The 16,469-nt window shown below is 38.3% G+C and overlaps 1 protein-coding gene across 3 annotated transcripts in view; it reads left to right on the forward strand.

Annotated features, from left to right (window-relative positions):
* Positions 1-6,965: 6,965 nt before the first annotated feature.
* LOC118772600 (guanine nucleotide-binding protein subunit alpha-11-like) overlaps positions 6,966-16,469 on the forward strand; it is a 48,220-nt gene continuing 38,716 nt past the window's right edge. For all 3 annotated transcript variants that reach the window (XM_036521085.1, XM_036521087.1, XM_036521086.1), the window contains exon 1: positions 6,966-7,943. In XM_036521085.1, coding sequence (XP_036376978.1) covers positions 7,808-7,943 — 136 coding nt within the window. In that variant the 5' untranslated portion in view covers positions 6,966-7,807. The remainder of the gene's footprint in view (positions 7,944-16,469) is intronic.

Below are 16,469 nucleotides of genomic sequence, written 5' to 3' on the forward strand. Positions count from 1 at the left end.
CATTGAATATGTCTCCAGCTATAAACTGTAGCATATAAACAACATTCTTCTAAAAAAAAAGTCAATGTCCAGAAACGGGTGACCACACCATTAAGTATGTATGGTACTATAGGTATTTGTCTCTCCCTCATTCCCTCTCTCACTCCTTGGCTGTCTCTCTTTTTTTCCAACAGGCAGAACCGGTTGGGTAAGGCTTTCACGGAGCTGTCAATAGGTCACAGATGTTGAGATTGCCTTGAGTTCCATACATAGTCATGAATGAGAGAAAGAGAGAGCGAGGGATAGGCGAACGATGGAAAGAAAAGAGGAAAGTCCCTTCTTCTGTTCCAAGTTGCGGGAAATCGGGAGCCTATCCTGATAACCCTAGGGCAGGGCTGAGAGCACACAAAAACAGCCCTGCACACTGAAGACCGAGGCTCTGGGGATGGGAAATAGAGTAGAGTACAAAAGAAAAGAAGACAGGAGAGGACAAAAGGAACTCCCATATTGTTCTTGAAGCTTTCAATTATTAGTTTCAATAATTTTTTTCCTGTATTTAGTTGTGTATTGAGTTGAGTGTCTCTGTGTGTAGCAGGGGAGAGAAAAGTAGACAGAGATATGTTTGGCTTTTAAAATCCCTCTTTAATTGATATATTAATCCAAAATGGTGTCCAGCCATCAAAATATGGAAGGTTTCACATGCACATGCAGCTTGGGTATTGATATAGCAGATGTCACAACATCAAAGTAATGGATTTGACAGAGAATACCCCATTCCTACACAGCACTGAGGCTTAGATGCCTACAGGTATTCCCTATAGAAGTGACAACAATCATCCTGAGGTCTGACTCATTACAAACATTAAGTTATGTACTATCTAACCTTATATGAACATATAGAATTTGCACACAATCTCACATGACTACTACCTCTTTCAGTTTTCTTCTTTTCTCCTATTTCTTCTCACTATCTTATTGTGCCTGCCACATTACATTGTTTATAATGTTTTGGCCAGACCAATTTACATTTATTACCCATTTTTATAAACCATTGCTACACATGCTCATTGTAACCAAGGGCATTCTGCCCTAGCAGGCCATCATTTGATCATGATGGCCTTCTTAGTTGTGCATGAAATATAGCCAACCAGCTTGCTAAGCTCTTAACAAAAAGGTTATTAATAATGCTTATAAAGTTATAAGGTTATAACACAGCAATATAACCTTGACAAGGCTAGTTAGCTAACTAAGCGGGACACTTGGATCTGCACAGTATTAACTGGTGAATGAAACTGTATTTGTCAGTACAGTACTGCTTACTGGTCTAAGCATCTAAGCATTCTTTTTTGTGTGTGAACAATGTTTATTTTACTTTACAAAAGGTGTACAGACATATTACCTGACAAGAGGGAAGTGGTACAATTAGTAACATATTGTACATATAAGCATGTACACAGAGAGACTGTTGACTATTAATATTTCCCAAAGGTTATGGTTTTAGGCATTGCACCATGCAGTTTAGCTGAAGATCTTTCAAATACCGCTGTGGTCTCTGAATAAGAAGTTTCATAGAAAACGATGCCTTTAAAATAGTCTTTTTGCTGTTATGAGCACTGTGAGTAGAAGTCTATGATTAAAAATGGATAATTGCAAGTTTGCATCATCATTTAAAAGAAAAAGTGAGGGTAAGGAAGAAATTGAGTCACCACTGATATCAGACATACCAGACATTATTTTCATATTGTATAATTATATCAAAACCATTTCCTCGGACAGAGAATTCTGAAGGAACAGAGGATATTATCAGTAGTTCTGTCTCTTTTTAAACTTAATGATACAAGTTACTCTAGCTTAACATCAGTATGTAAGGTAGCCAGCAGTCATTATGTCTATTTGAATGAATATGAGATGCAATGAGGTTGAACATCAGGCAAAAAAGATCTGTTTTCAACTCAAAAATGAGTTTGTGTTGTGAGTCATGTCCATTGAGCTAATGACCAGTTTTTGTTTTCATGAATAAGTGTCACATAGCTGGTAACTTCATGTATTCAACAATAAAACCAGTCCTGTGACTCTGAATACGGTTACAGTATAAACACTGAGTTTGCTATGTAACCTATTATCTTCAGAATAGTCTGCCTAACCACAGCAATTACAAATATGGTTGACAAGGACTTTTGCTTTCTGGCTAGTTAGTTTATATTCTAGTTAGTTCATCTTCATTTGGATAGCTAGCTAAATCTTCAATAAATTACCATTTGCTAGTGAGAGAGTAAGTACTCAGTAATCTGGTATTTTTGTACATGCAATGTGTTTTTGCTGAGAAGATTACATAAGGAATTTCACAAAAACAATCAAAAAACAAACAAGCAAATGAAAATTAAAATCAGAACATATTCAGCACCAGTTCTCCTTCATGCACAGAGTACAGGTTATCACACACCACCCAGCCTCAAAGGTTAGTCATTCATTAACAATGTGTACTGCTGTTTAAATCTGGGATTGATCGGAAAACACAGGCACATTACTAGTAGGCTTGTACCATCCATTTTGTTCATCTGGTTGTCCATATGGCCATATTGGCCTGGAAGAACACAAAATTTATCAGTAAAAAATGGGAAGTACACGTGTATTTCAAATTGTAGATAAGATTGACATCATTAAATTCAGCACGAATGAATACTGAACAATCCAAAAGAAAGTTAAAAAGAGATGCCAGTCAGTAGCAGTCTACACACACACACACATGCCTCACAGTGTCCTCTGTGGTGCTAAAAGCAGAACTCAAACTAGGGCAGCTTAGTCCAGAAGACATCCCGTGGAAATGGTTCTGTGGAGGACCTGCCTGACCTTTTAGGCAGTGGGTCACAGCTTGGACCTCCTAACTGTACCAGAAGGCCCTGAAAAGCTACTGTAGTCATGGTGTTATCAATCTAAAAGACACTTCTGGAATTACAGGCCATCTATCTTGTCCTTACAAGCAGTTCACTCAGGAATTCTTACATTCCAGTGAATATTAGTGTACCTTTATTGTCATGTGTAGGCTATTAACAATACAATGAAATACTTGTGCTGTGACTCTCTCTGCCTTAACATGAAGGGCACACCGTCACAAAACCAGCAAAGAAGGATACTGCAGACCTACACAGACTATGTACACCTTGCACATGTAGATATACATAATATACACAGAATACAGTACACAATACCATTACATTATATTCACAGAATCCAGTATGCATTATTTACACGGAATACAGTACATGATAACATAACGTTATATACACATAATACAGTACACAATAACATTACATATTATACAACGACAATGTGCAGTGCTCATGGTTGCGTCAGCTGTTCAGCAACCTGATTGCCTGTGGGAAGAAACTGTTACGGAGACGGGTAGTACGCGATTTGATGCTCCGGTAGCGTTTTTTGGATGGAAGGAGCGAGAACAGATCATGAGCGGGGTGGTTGGTGTCCTTAATGATGTTTTGGGCTTTCCTTTTGCATCGAGCAGTGTAGATATTATGGAGTTGTGGTAGTTCTGTACCAATGATTTTTGCTGCTGTCTTTACAGTCCTCAACCAAAGAAAATAATTTCATTTGATCAACCTTTGAACATACTGAGCTCACCAAAAATGTTTGACAAAATTCAAGTACTCATATCAGAAATTTGAAAGATTTTTTAATCCCTTCCAAAAGGAGTCAAATTTAAGATGTAATTATGCTATATTCCCACAAGGTGTCATCCTGGTGGTTATCTGGGTTTGCTTGTGAAGGTTGTTGTTTACAGAATTATACATAATTGAAAATCAGAGAATGTATGAATATTGCCACAGGTGTATTGTATGGAGGGTTATACAAGTGAGCAATTACACTTTAGAGCATTAGCAGTATCCCTTTCTTTTAGATTTTTTCTAAAGGCTGTTCTTTTGTAAATAGTTCAATGAAGGGTCTTTCTTTGTCTGCCATGTTCGTCTTTCAATATTCTTAACCCTGCCTTTGACACTATTTCAGTTTAATAAGTATGAGCTACAGTGCTTATAAATATATTAACTGGGATTTGAATATATCTGGTAGTGGACATTCTTGCTGAGAAGAAACAGAAATAAGTAAGAAGAGGATGAGGACACCTTTTCTTTTCCAACAACAAGTACAGTAGACTTTATGAAAGATTTATTAAAATATAAATATGTAGTATATTGCATTGCATTATATTTATTACTTATGGATTATAGTTTAATGCAGAAGAATGTTAGTTCATAAATCCAGCCCTGGCTATTAATGGAGAAGCATATTACCAATAAAAAAAGTTCATTGGCAAAACACCTTGGTGCCAAAAATTATTCTGTTTTGAGAAGTTTTTTTCCAGAACAATTCCATAGTTGCATAACATATGTAAGTAAAATATTCTACAGAGAAATATAAGATTTTTTTTTTAAACAGATGTGTCTATTTTAAAATGGGACATTTCTAAATTATCCCAAGCCTGAAGGTTTTAAATTATTCAGATGTCATCTACCTGATATGTTTCAGGCAAAAAAGTCTCTGCATTTAAATTCTAAATTTCCACAAATGTCTATATTATATTACATACATTTAAAAAAAAAATTACACTTACTTAGGTAACATTATTTTAATATTTTTTATTTGGATAATATTCTATATTATTGCATACAATATAGTAAAAATGTTAATATATTTTTTGATATTACACACATGTTTTATTTTAACATTTAATTTACATCATTTTTTAAATATGTGTATGTTATGAATTATTGCTTCTTTCCATTTCACCATTTTAGGACTTGTCATCTTTATTAACGCTACTGAGAAATGCAACGCCATAGTTAAATGTCTGTCATGAGGCTGGCCCACTGACACTAGAAATACAAAAAATGTTTACACCTATTTCATGTAATGAAATTGGATTACCAATGCCACAAGGGATAGGATCTCTGGTTACTTACAATAGAACTCAAAATTTGAAAATGGAATTCTTCCACTGCCTCAACTGTCTATTCAAAAGGTGAACCACTTGACTGTATTTACTCTCCAAAGCATTAACTAGAGAAAAGTAAGTTAAAAAATTTTAAGACCTTACATTTCCTGAATTAAAACTGAACTGAAGTTTGGCTAGTTGGTGTATATCAGGCTCTATCTGATGAAAATCAGGATGTGTAGCCAAAAAACAAAATCATGAACCATCCAGTGGATACCATTTGAAATTTACGCTTTTAGAACAGAGTAAAAACATGGTTTTCAGGGTTGTGCTCTGTGTGAAGCACAATCATCATACAATGACATACAATAATCCATACACAAACATCTGAAAATTTGAACTTTATCCCTTCACCCTGAGAGTTTAGAGGCTACAAGTATGACATGTAATGTTTGACTCTCCCTTTGCTTCCCAACAACTGAGTGCAAACGCAAAATTGTAATCTAAAACCTCCATCAACACACTATCAGCCTTTTCAGACATAATTAGCTTTCATTGTCCATTCCATGTAATTTCTCCAGCTGTGCTTGCTCCCAAAAGCCATGTTGTTGGCATCTCATGGAATTAGAGGAAACAGAAGTATGCTATAGAAAACACTGATATAGCCACATTTATAGGTCACTTGTCAAACATAACTGTGACAATGTTTCATTAAGAAACGATGTTGAAAAATATTTCATCAAAAGATGAAAAATGTTGTTCTGATACATTATATACTTGAGATATATTTTTCTTTGTATCTTTAAAACAGGACCCAGATAAATTGGCCGTGTTGAATTTTTCTTACTGAACACGAGTCCAGTTTCTGCCAGAGGCAAAACTGGAAAAAAAATAGGGTGGTGATTTATTTTTCTTGTTAGCCACTGAATAGGAGCAAGATAGGGGAAAACATAGGCCCTGTGTAAATTTCTAGGCAATTACATGGTCAATTACATGTACAAATAACTCAATAATTGTGTCTTTACCAAACTCATCTCTAGGTAGCCCCAACATTTACTAAGATAATCTATATACATGATATAATATAAGATGTCTGGGGTGGTTCTTTGTTTGCTGTATGTGGTGGTGTGCTGTACAGTTATGTTCCTGGCTTTCAGGACTGCTCTTCACAAAGACTTACACTACATTTAAGTTTCTTGCATCTAATCACTACACAAAACAGCTTTTTGAAAAACTTGTTGCTGCTGTTTTGAAATGCTGATTTTTGAAAGAACTAAATTGTTTAATGAGACAGCTCTGTTTCTAGCTTCCACTTTAATATAACCAAATATATCTGATCTTTGTGGCTGAGAGATTCATCCCTGCTTCCTCTGCTTTCAGCTGTTCTAGCTATGGTTGATCCTGAAGCTGGAATAGTACAGAATTTTGGTGAACAAAAAGTCGAGAAAAAAAGTTTGCATATGGCCTTTCCTACTAAAACAAAGGAGATTACAGAGATCTTGCTCATTTAAATCATCTTTGGTAAATGGGAAGTGAATTACAGTACAGCACTTACAGAAAACATACTGTTGTATTTTCACGTCTCAGTAACTTTGCTGTGCTTTAATTAAGTCTACGAAATGTACATCCTAAATAATAAGCACAGTTGGTGTGTGAAAATATGTATTGTTGCAATACCCCAGAACTACTGTATATCTGTCTAACAGGCCACAGCCACTCTTCTGTGCAAAATTGTTAAGATTTTGGCGTACTCTGTTCGAATGCAGACACAGCATAAACGTGTTTTATAGGCAGAGTGGGCGTTGTCCTTTCAGTCAATATCAGATCACGCCTGGGCAGAAACGAGAGTTTGATCTAAATACAGTAGTTGCTCGACCAAACTTGACATTTTTTTTAAAATCCGCCTTCAGATTGAACACATTGCCCGCCCATTATTAGTTTTACCGCACCAATGCTGTATCATGATTTGTCCCTTTCCTGTCAATCATCAATGTTGCCTAGTATCGTGCGAACTAGGCTAGTGTGTAGATCTCACCGGGGGCTGAAGGAGGAGACGCGATCACCAGGAAAAAATTGAGAGGGGGAATCGTCCGAAAAAGATAAGGCCCCTTCTACCGTTAGCTAAGATTTTTTTAATCTGTAGCTTGCTAGCTAGCTAACTGTTGACACTCAGCATAGTGAAAATATCGTTACATGATGATAAACAGAACATTGCTATTTTAAAGCACATCAGCTAGTTCGCTAGCTGTAGAAAATATTTAAAAGGCAAAGGCGTGTTTTGAATATTTTTCATGTTTTCCCTCGATGCACGTTAGAGGGTTCTGAGATAGCTAGCTAGCAGGCTAACTAATGGACAATTTTACAGGCGTGCTTGGTTGTTATTCGGGCTCATTTTGGGCTTGGTTCTTGGGCGGCTAGGCTAAAAGTAAGAAGACGGTACGGATGTCGCGACAGTCCAGTTTGTCCCACTGTCTCTGGGACTCCAGGTGTTGAAACGCACACGACCAGAGGCGGAGGAGTGTCAAGACAGAGCGACGGCGACAGAAGGGGAATCAGAACGCTACATTGCTAACTAGCTAACAAGTTAGTGCGTGTTAGTGAAGTGTTAGAACTGAGCAACGAAAGCAGACGCTGGGCCCTCAGCCTTGCCCACTTGAACATTGTCCCTGATTCTCCTTTTTCCCGGTCAGCAGAGATCTTTCATACGGGTGCATTCAGAGACTTCTCGGTTAGCAGGGACTACTTGAGAACGAGGCCCCCACTCCGTCCCAGCCCCCTTACTCTTCACCCCTTCTGCCCTGGTTTACGGAGGAGATCGGGATACAACAAAACAGTATAGTGTGTAACATCCCGTTAAAACCGGGATTTCTAAATATAGAGGTGATGACTTTAGAATCCATGATGGCTTGCTGCCTGAGCGAAGAGGCGAAGGAGTCGAAACGAATCAACGCCGAGATCGATAAGCAACTCCGCCGAGACAAGAGAGACGCGAGGAGGGAACTGAAACTGCTTCTGCTGGGTAACGTACCAGTAACGATTAACTACTATTCGCACTGCTTTGGCTTTAAATTTTAGCTCTTTGTGCTTGTGAATGTTGGGGTGTCTGCTTAGCTAGATATCTAACAAGCCTGCTAATGTTGACTTGCAAACCAGCTAGCTAGCAAGAAGCGTCGGTTAACATGTAGGTACGTCTGACTGGTAGATGTATATAGTTTAATGGCTGGTCGGCGGTAGCTACAACGTTAAATGACTGCAAAAGCCGAATACAACGGTAGACCAGCAAGCTATAAACATCACATAGCTAACTAGTAAACCCCAACCAACGAGGTCGCTGTTACATTAACTTAGCCAGCTAACACACATTGTTGTTAATTAGCTGGCCAGCCACCCAGTTACTTTAAATGAAGTGTGGATTGCTGATACAGTGTGCAAACTTAAAAAAAAAACATGCTGAAATTGCAAATTTATAAAAAACCTGTCAAAATGTGTCAAAATGCACGACCAGGTCACAATAAAGCAAGCTATCCAGCTAGCAATGACATGTCGGAATAGGTTGTACGCTGCAGTATCTCGATGGCTAGTTAGCAAACGAACTAAACAGTTAGCTACCCAGTTCATAACAGGTGCGAGAGCTAGCCATGTAGTTAGCTATCTGACGTTATTGGGAAGCTCGGAGCTAGTTTGCTTGACTGTTTTAAATGCTTTTAGGTACGATGATCGTCTTTTATGTCGGGAATCGGTTACTAGCCATACTGTTAGCGGGATATGATGCGGTAGTTTGTGCGTTCAGTTTACAGTAGCAGCTAACTATATAGCTAGTCGTATAACTGGCCAGCTATCTCAAAGTATTCATCAGACTGGGAAATCCGTTGGTGTTGTATGCGGATCGAGGGGGATGGTCCCTAGCACTCGCAGTCATGAACCACAAAGTTTCCATAATAGGCTTTTCTGTCATGTACAAGGATTTACGTAATTTCTTGTTTCTAGCGCATCACTCGATGGCTAGCCATGCAGTTTGCGATAATTTAAATGGGAAGTATTTGGTGACAGTGTGGGGCAGCAGTTTCACCAAAATGTAGATTCATTTAATTACTCTTTTCATAGCAGCCGACGGCATAAATTGTTATAAATAGTATAAATAGTTTTGTTGATGACATCAAAAGTCGCTTGTCTTTTCATATGCGTGTTCATATGCATTATCTATTGTTTATTATTTATTATTCAGCATGCAGCATACATGTATGTTCTGATAGTGGGTTGAAAATAGGGTTTTATCTCTGGGTTGCTTTGGAAGGCAGAAGACGACAGGGATTTGGACTACCTTGGCCCCTCCCCCTTCAGGAAGTGGTACCTATTCGATTAAACAGAGGCTTAGATGCATCTCATAACTGACCATAAAAATAGATTGAAAAGTAAAGAATTTTTTGCAGAGTTTGTTAAAATAAATGTCTTTATGTATGAGCACAGAATGAAGAGGTTTTTGAGAAACGTGCGCCGCAATGAATGTTCCACGAAGACAGAAAAATAATAGACTGATTTCTCTCATTTGAGTGTCAGAATGTTGTTCAGTGAAATGGAGGGTTGCTAGCTTTGAATCTCAAGAGCACTAAACCTAATGGATCTCTTCAAATGATTCACGTGCTTCAGAACTGGGGGGGATGTTTCAGCTAGTCCAATTTAGCAAATAATTAGATCAGGGACATAATTTGGAATTTGGGTCATGAAACCAGATGACCTTGTGGCCCTCAAGGACCACAGCCTTCCATGAAGGGTGACACAGCTAGAGAGAACTGTACTGTGAAATAGTGTGCTCCTTCAGACTCGGAAAGTGTTAGTGGAAACTGCCATTTATCATCTTTGATACTGGTAAAAGATGATTCTGTGTGCAATTGCAAGTCCAGTTTTTTTGGAACTGTTTTCTATTTTTCAGGATATGCATTAATTGTCTGGTTAGAACAAAGAGTGACTATGATTTAATTTTAGACTTTATTGAATGGTTTACTTTGGCACGTGGGGAGATTTTAGTAGGAAGAATGTGATGTGTCTTTATGTGCTTGAATCTGAGCTGGATTGTTTTCAACAGCACAGGAGATGAGCATTTTTAAAAATGCTATTTGATTTGCTGTTTTAGTCAAAATAGTTTGGAGCAGAGCTGACATGTGGGGGAAAAAAAGGTTTTGGGGAATATTAACAGCCTACTTCATTTGGCACAGCAAGTATTGTGGTGAGTGGACCTGGAGCAGTTAACTTTCACATCTGAGCTGTGGACTTGTTGACACTTCACGTATGGTCACAGGTTATTTTAGTCATCACATTAATACAGTCTCCTGTGTAGAAAATGTATATGTACAAGAGAAGGATGAATCCCTTTTGGATGCCTGCAGTTGTAAGTCCAGTTTCACCTGTCATGAACGCATCATTGCAGCTTGTGTGGAGATTCTCTTGTATGTACATGGCCTCCCAGTCGCAGCAGCAGCCAGGGACACTTCCTTTTCAAGTTTTATTAGTGGTGTGGAAGTATGTTTCTGATTGACTCAGACAGGGAGTATGATGTCAAATGCAGGCACTCATCAGCTACTTCAGGGCATTTTGTTGTCCTTCAGATTCAGGTCTCAATTAGTTCATGACCCCAGTCACTTATTCAATGTCAACGCATGAAATAATTTTAACAAATCCTGTTACAGTCTATGGATTGCATTTATTCCTGTTCTTAAGAGTGAGATCCATATTCTCAAGAGACCCTTTCATGTGTAGGTGTATTTTGAGAAATGCGTCTTTGAATATGTGTACAGTCAAACTGAGTGTCCTAATTAAGCAGCGGGAATTTACTGGAACAGAAGTAGCAGAAATGTGGCCCTCCTGGTGTTAGGTTTCATACCCCTGGATCAAACAAATCTGCATCTGATACATTTTGGAAAGTTGACATTGCTCATTATAAATGGCCTTGACGAGCTACATCACTGGTAACGTCTAGCGAGCAAGCCCTCTTAAAGGTAACAGGTGTACATGGTCTTGACAGATTTAATAGTTTTATTTTTCTGCCCCCCCCCCCCCCCCCCCCCGATTTCCTCAAAGTTGTTTCATTCATTATCAAACTAAATAACAGTGCCAGGTTTGGGTGTGTTAAATTGTTATTGTGTGTTATCAGGTAAAGGTAATGATGTATCTCAAGTAAGACTTTTTCATGATATTGTGTGACTGTTTTTTAGTTTAGCTACATTTTATGGGGATGGAGACCTTGTGCTGAAATGAAAATACAAGTGATTGACAAAAATGTAGATTTTTATGATGGCATGCAGCTGGCAAGAGTATGATTTGCAAATTTAAAATGCAGTTGTAGTTTGTGCCTCATTTTGTTAAATGTCCTTGTGCTTACACAATACTGCTGAAGTGAAATTGTAGTGATTTGTAATTATTTGTTTGGATTTGTGTGATCCTGATTATGCAGGCGAGCATAGTTTGCCTTGTGTGTAGATATGTAGAAACCCTTAAACCCAAAATTATTTACAACAGTTGGTGTAAACCTGAGTAAGTTTCTCTTCAACCAGATGATTAGATTCATTAATGTGCTCTTACAGAAATCTTTATATTGCAGAACTGTTGTAGTAATCTGTTGAGCTGTGATAATGGCCTAATAATGACCCTTAACTGGCAGGATTTAGGACAAGCCCTGTGTTGTTGTGTAGAAGGACGACTGACTTGGACATTAATTCATATTTTAATATGACCTCAGTTTGCTTCCAGTCATCACACTGTTATGCATGTTTTAAAAACAGGGACCCTATCAGACAAAGTATTTGTATTGTTATGTACTTCTGTCAGTATGTCAATATGTGCCCCCCCCCCCCTTTATGTGCATGTGTTCATTAGCTGTTGGGATTTGTACCAAAGAATCATTTGCACTGCTCTTCAGTTAAGTAATCCATTCAACCTGCAGTCTATTTATGCTATTACGGGGAGTGGAATCTTTGTCTTTTCTGCAATTTGCAGGTGAGTTGAAGAGTTGTTGATCTACAGTCTTGCAGGGGAAAGTTGTTGCTCTTGGTGTATAGAGCAGCATATAGTTCTCCCTCTGAGATGCGTTGCATAACTGTTTCGAACAGCAGGCTGATGACACAATGCACCGTCTGCAACAAGCGTGCTATCTCATTTCCTAATTATTCTTTTGTTCCAGGCACATGGTGTGAATGAAACTTGAACTAAACTAGCTACAACAAGCCTTCACTATGAAGCAGTCCCTGCTTGTATAAAAACACATTCAGTGTTGAACTGAAGATCACTAAAATGGATGTGAGATAGCAAGGTTTTGTATACTATATACTAGGGGTGCAATGAATAATCAACGTAGTCGACTAAAATCGATGACCAAATTAGTTGCCAACAAATTTAGTTGTCGATTAGTTGGTGACGTTATCGTGTATTTTTTTCGTGCTGACTTGGAATGCTCAGTCATGTAGCCTAAGCTACGTTGCTTTACTGGAGTGAACAATAGAGATGGCAACACCTTAACGACAAACAACCTCAAAAGTGTGGCAGCATTTCACTCTTAACCCTTTCACACGTTACATATTTTTATGCTATGTAGCGCCGTGTTACGTTATGTTTTCATTAGCGTTATTAAGCTTCTCATAGTTTTCAGTTAGCATTTGCTATATTTTTTAATGTTAAATTGCTGTTTCCTCAAAGCTAATATTAGCTGGAATTTTTTCCAATCTAGTTTTCTAATCACAATGGTTTTAGTGTACGCGCTAAATGGCTAATCACACCGGTGTGACCATATGCGCGAAAGGGTTAGCTCTGCCAAGAAGGTTGTGAACTGCAACATTTGCAAACCTGACCTTGCCTGGCATGGGAGCACATCAGTTATGCTCGAGCATCTGACGAGATATATGGCTAGGTATAGCGTTGCTGCCGAGTGCACAAGTTTAGAGAACACCAGAGAATTGGATACTTTCTAAATCGAAAAAGATTTCTTCATTAAAAGACGTATTTTTGAATGAAGTACTCATCTTTATTGTCATTATTGTTAGCATATGCCTAAAACAACCTCAAGCTAAATTTAAAAGCCGATAGATAAATAAGAGTCATTGAGTAATTGTGCGATTCATAATAGTCGATTATTCATTACAATTACATTACAATAAGCGATAGGTTATTCGACTATCAAAGTAGTTGTTAGTTGCAGCCCTTGTATATACTGAACTAGCTAGACTAGCTAGCAAAAAAACTTGCTTAGGCAACGTGTCAGTTTGGTATACATGATGACATTGAAGTAATTCATCTGCCATTCACAACCATGTTGGCAACTGTATTTTCAGCTCCTAAAATGCAGTGCTATATCTGGATGAATTATATCATATTAGATCACTTTAATGAAACACAAGTTTCATTATCTATATTCTGATGCCTGGATTTCAATAAAAACTATTTAACATGGACATATTTTGTTTTATTGTAATAGATATTAATATTAATTGCTTTCAAGAGCATTGTGATCTGTAAGACCTTTGATTAAGTCAGTAAATTTACGTGAAAAATTATGTGACAATTTGTACTCACTGTTTGCGATATAGTCATTTATTGCATCCCACGTAGAACAAGTCGTGATACATCGAGTATATTCGATATATTGCCCACCCACATTTATAATATAGACACAAGTTCACACTGATTGTCCTCCAATTTTTTTTTTGTTGTTTTTTTTCATGTAACTCGGCATACTGAATTGCGTGCCATTCCATGACATGAAAACTTAGCTGGTGGGCTCAGTAAAACACTACATCCCAAGCATTTATAATTAAAGAAGAAGACATCAGTGACCTTCCACAGACACTGAGTCGACGGATGAGACCTGCACAACAGATATTCTCCCGCTGCACTGTTGGGTTGCTGAATTGCATAGTCTGAGCGTTGAGTGCAGTCCCAAGGGAAACTATAGTTAAAGCTTATACACTGTACTTTTGTAGTAATTGGTAAAATCATTTGGTTTATTTGTCTGATATTGATATTTTGAACTGTACTGATCGCTTGGATAGGGAAGAAGTGAATTGCTTTGTTCCAATATCAATTTCTCTGATGCATATAACCAAAAGGATTGTTAACAATTACTGATGTTTCTTGGAAAATGTGTTACCATTTAATAATCTGAAATGTTGGCACGCAGGTTGTTAATTTAGTACATTTTCAGAATGTAGCCAAAATTTTGGAACAGTTCAAAGGTTTGTAAAATTTGTATCAGAAATAATTCCGTGGGTGATATGACTCCTGAAATGCTTCATGAGCTCAAGTCTCCTCCTGACATGATGTGTCTGGTGTGTGTGTATATGTGTGTGTGTATGTATGTATGTATGTGTAATGTATAATATAAATTTGAGGAGCTTTATTAATGGGTTTTTCCATGGTTAATTATTGCACAGTTATACACTCAAGCGAAGCATACCTCTCTGTACTGTTTCTTTTGTGTTCACATGCTTTTCAGTGGAGGTTTTGTTTTGAATGTCAGTCCACTTAGATACATCCCACATCTGTTGTAGGGTATAGTGGTAGAAGAAAGTGGAATCATGTCCCACCCAGTCTACCTCCTTTGTGTTGGGTTTTAAAATATAGCTCAGCTCAGTCGACTAAGTGGAGATGAGACCGTGGGCAGTGGAGAAGTTTTGTAAGTTGAAATGATGAAAGGGGAATAGCCCACTGTGCATTGTGTTGAACTTCCTTTCAAATTCTCTGTTATTGCCACTTGCCCTCTGAGACACTGCTGTTCCATTTAAGATGGAAGAGTCCCATTTGATTTAAGATGGCATACTGTGTGACCTCCACCATAGATTTTTATCTAGTATAGTTAAGATGGTGTGCTGTGTAAGTTCCATTGTAGGTTTTTCTCTTGAATGGGTTGTGTTAATGTAATGACAAACAGTGCATGTTGGCTGCATGACTTTTATTCTTGAACTGTCTGCAGATGCATTCAGAATCAAGGGGCTGTACAGAACAGTCAGCACTGGATTGACACAGATGGAAGCAGATTTTTAGCACTGGCTTACTGGGCTACAAATGTTACATTACCTCTGGTCCAGTTAAATACTGCAAGCATTCTTAGCATGTGACTATGCCACAACCAGAAATTTTAAATGAATTAAGAAAGTAAATGTGTATTTGGTCATTTCTTGCACACAGCAACAATGAAATATAACATCAAAAAGAAACAAGGGACATAACTAGATAGAATGCAGTGGCCACTACTATTTGTTTGCAGTGCTGTCCACATGCTTGCACACACAGCGCCACTGTGCATGGGCCACGCTGCCTTCTCCTGCAGATAAACACATGATGCGCTTGTGGATGGACCGGAAAACCATGTTAAAAAATGTTTAACTTTGGCAGTGGTGGAAAACCCCTGCACACACACACACCCCCCCCCCCGGATGGAAAGGCAGTGTATGGGAAGGCACGTCTGCTGTGCACACACCTTACATTTCAGAGAGTGCAGAAATGTTTGTGTAATTGCTGCTTGCCTTCTATACAACATACAGTTTGACAAAGAGTTTGCGAAGAGTTGTCAGCTTTAAAAAGGAGGAGGAGTTTTCTAAGTTAATGAATCATTGGTTCCTGTAATGTTAGCTTGCTGGGCGGGTATCTAGCTACAGTATCTGTGTTTGTTATGTTTATGATACGGTACTGTTTCAGTGCTGATTTTGAATTTTAATCAGGCCAAACCGGTTGGATCTGCCTCCTAACTGTAATTATGCGGGCTTATTCATTCATCCATGCTACTGAGCAGATGTAAAACTGCAGTATTGCTTTTGCAAATGCCTTTAATGTTAGCATTTCGTGCCCATCTAACACATTATGGATATGGCCTTCATTAGAATCCATCACATTAAAAAAAAAAAAATCACACTTTATTTACAATGCTGACACAAGTCCTCTTCCCCTGAGGGGTGAGGGACCCAGAGTTCTTACTCACCCATAGGCTCCTTGGGTGAGCAGGCAAGTGCAGATTCCATCCCAGTGGTGTGTGAAATAATAAATGAAGGACACAGGTGGCTCTTGATCTTGAATGTAGGTGAGTTACTTTTTGTTCTTACTGCATTGAGTTTCACCAGTATGAATATTTTAATTCTGCAGATTAATATTTTGACTATCAGTCTGGTATTCTGAACTGCCTTGGCACAATGAGCAGTAGGAAGAATCTCCTGCAATTACATTATCTGTCAGTTTATTTTCAGTGCTATCTTCCCAGAGTTGAGCAGAGTTCATATTTCCTTCCAACGCAATTGCAGGTCTAAATTAACATGACAGTCATTGTTTAGCACAGGATCCATTTCAGGTTTGTAAAGGTGCAGAATCCTTAAAAAAACAGGTGGAGATTCCAACATGTCATGTTCATCTTTTGACTGGCTCCTAAAATGCCTCTTCATACCTGCTGATCTTCAGCGGGTTTGTGAGTGGGAGCAGGTGATTCATCATAAATCTGCACACATCCCCCTGTCCTCACAAACCCTGGCTTTCAGCAACCCACTTTCTCTGAGTTGGGAAAGAATGACTAGGA

This window comes from Megalops cyprinoides, chromosome 2 (genome assembly GCF_013368585.1).
Source record: "Megalops cyprinoides isolate fMegCyp1 chromosome 2, fMegCyp1.pri, whole genome shotgun sequence".
Lineage (NCBI taxonomy): Eukaryota > Metazoa > Chordata > Actinopteri > Elopiformes > Megalopidae > Megalops > Megalops cyprinoides.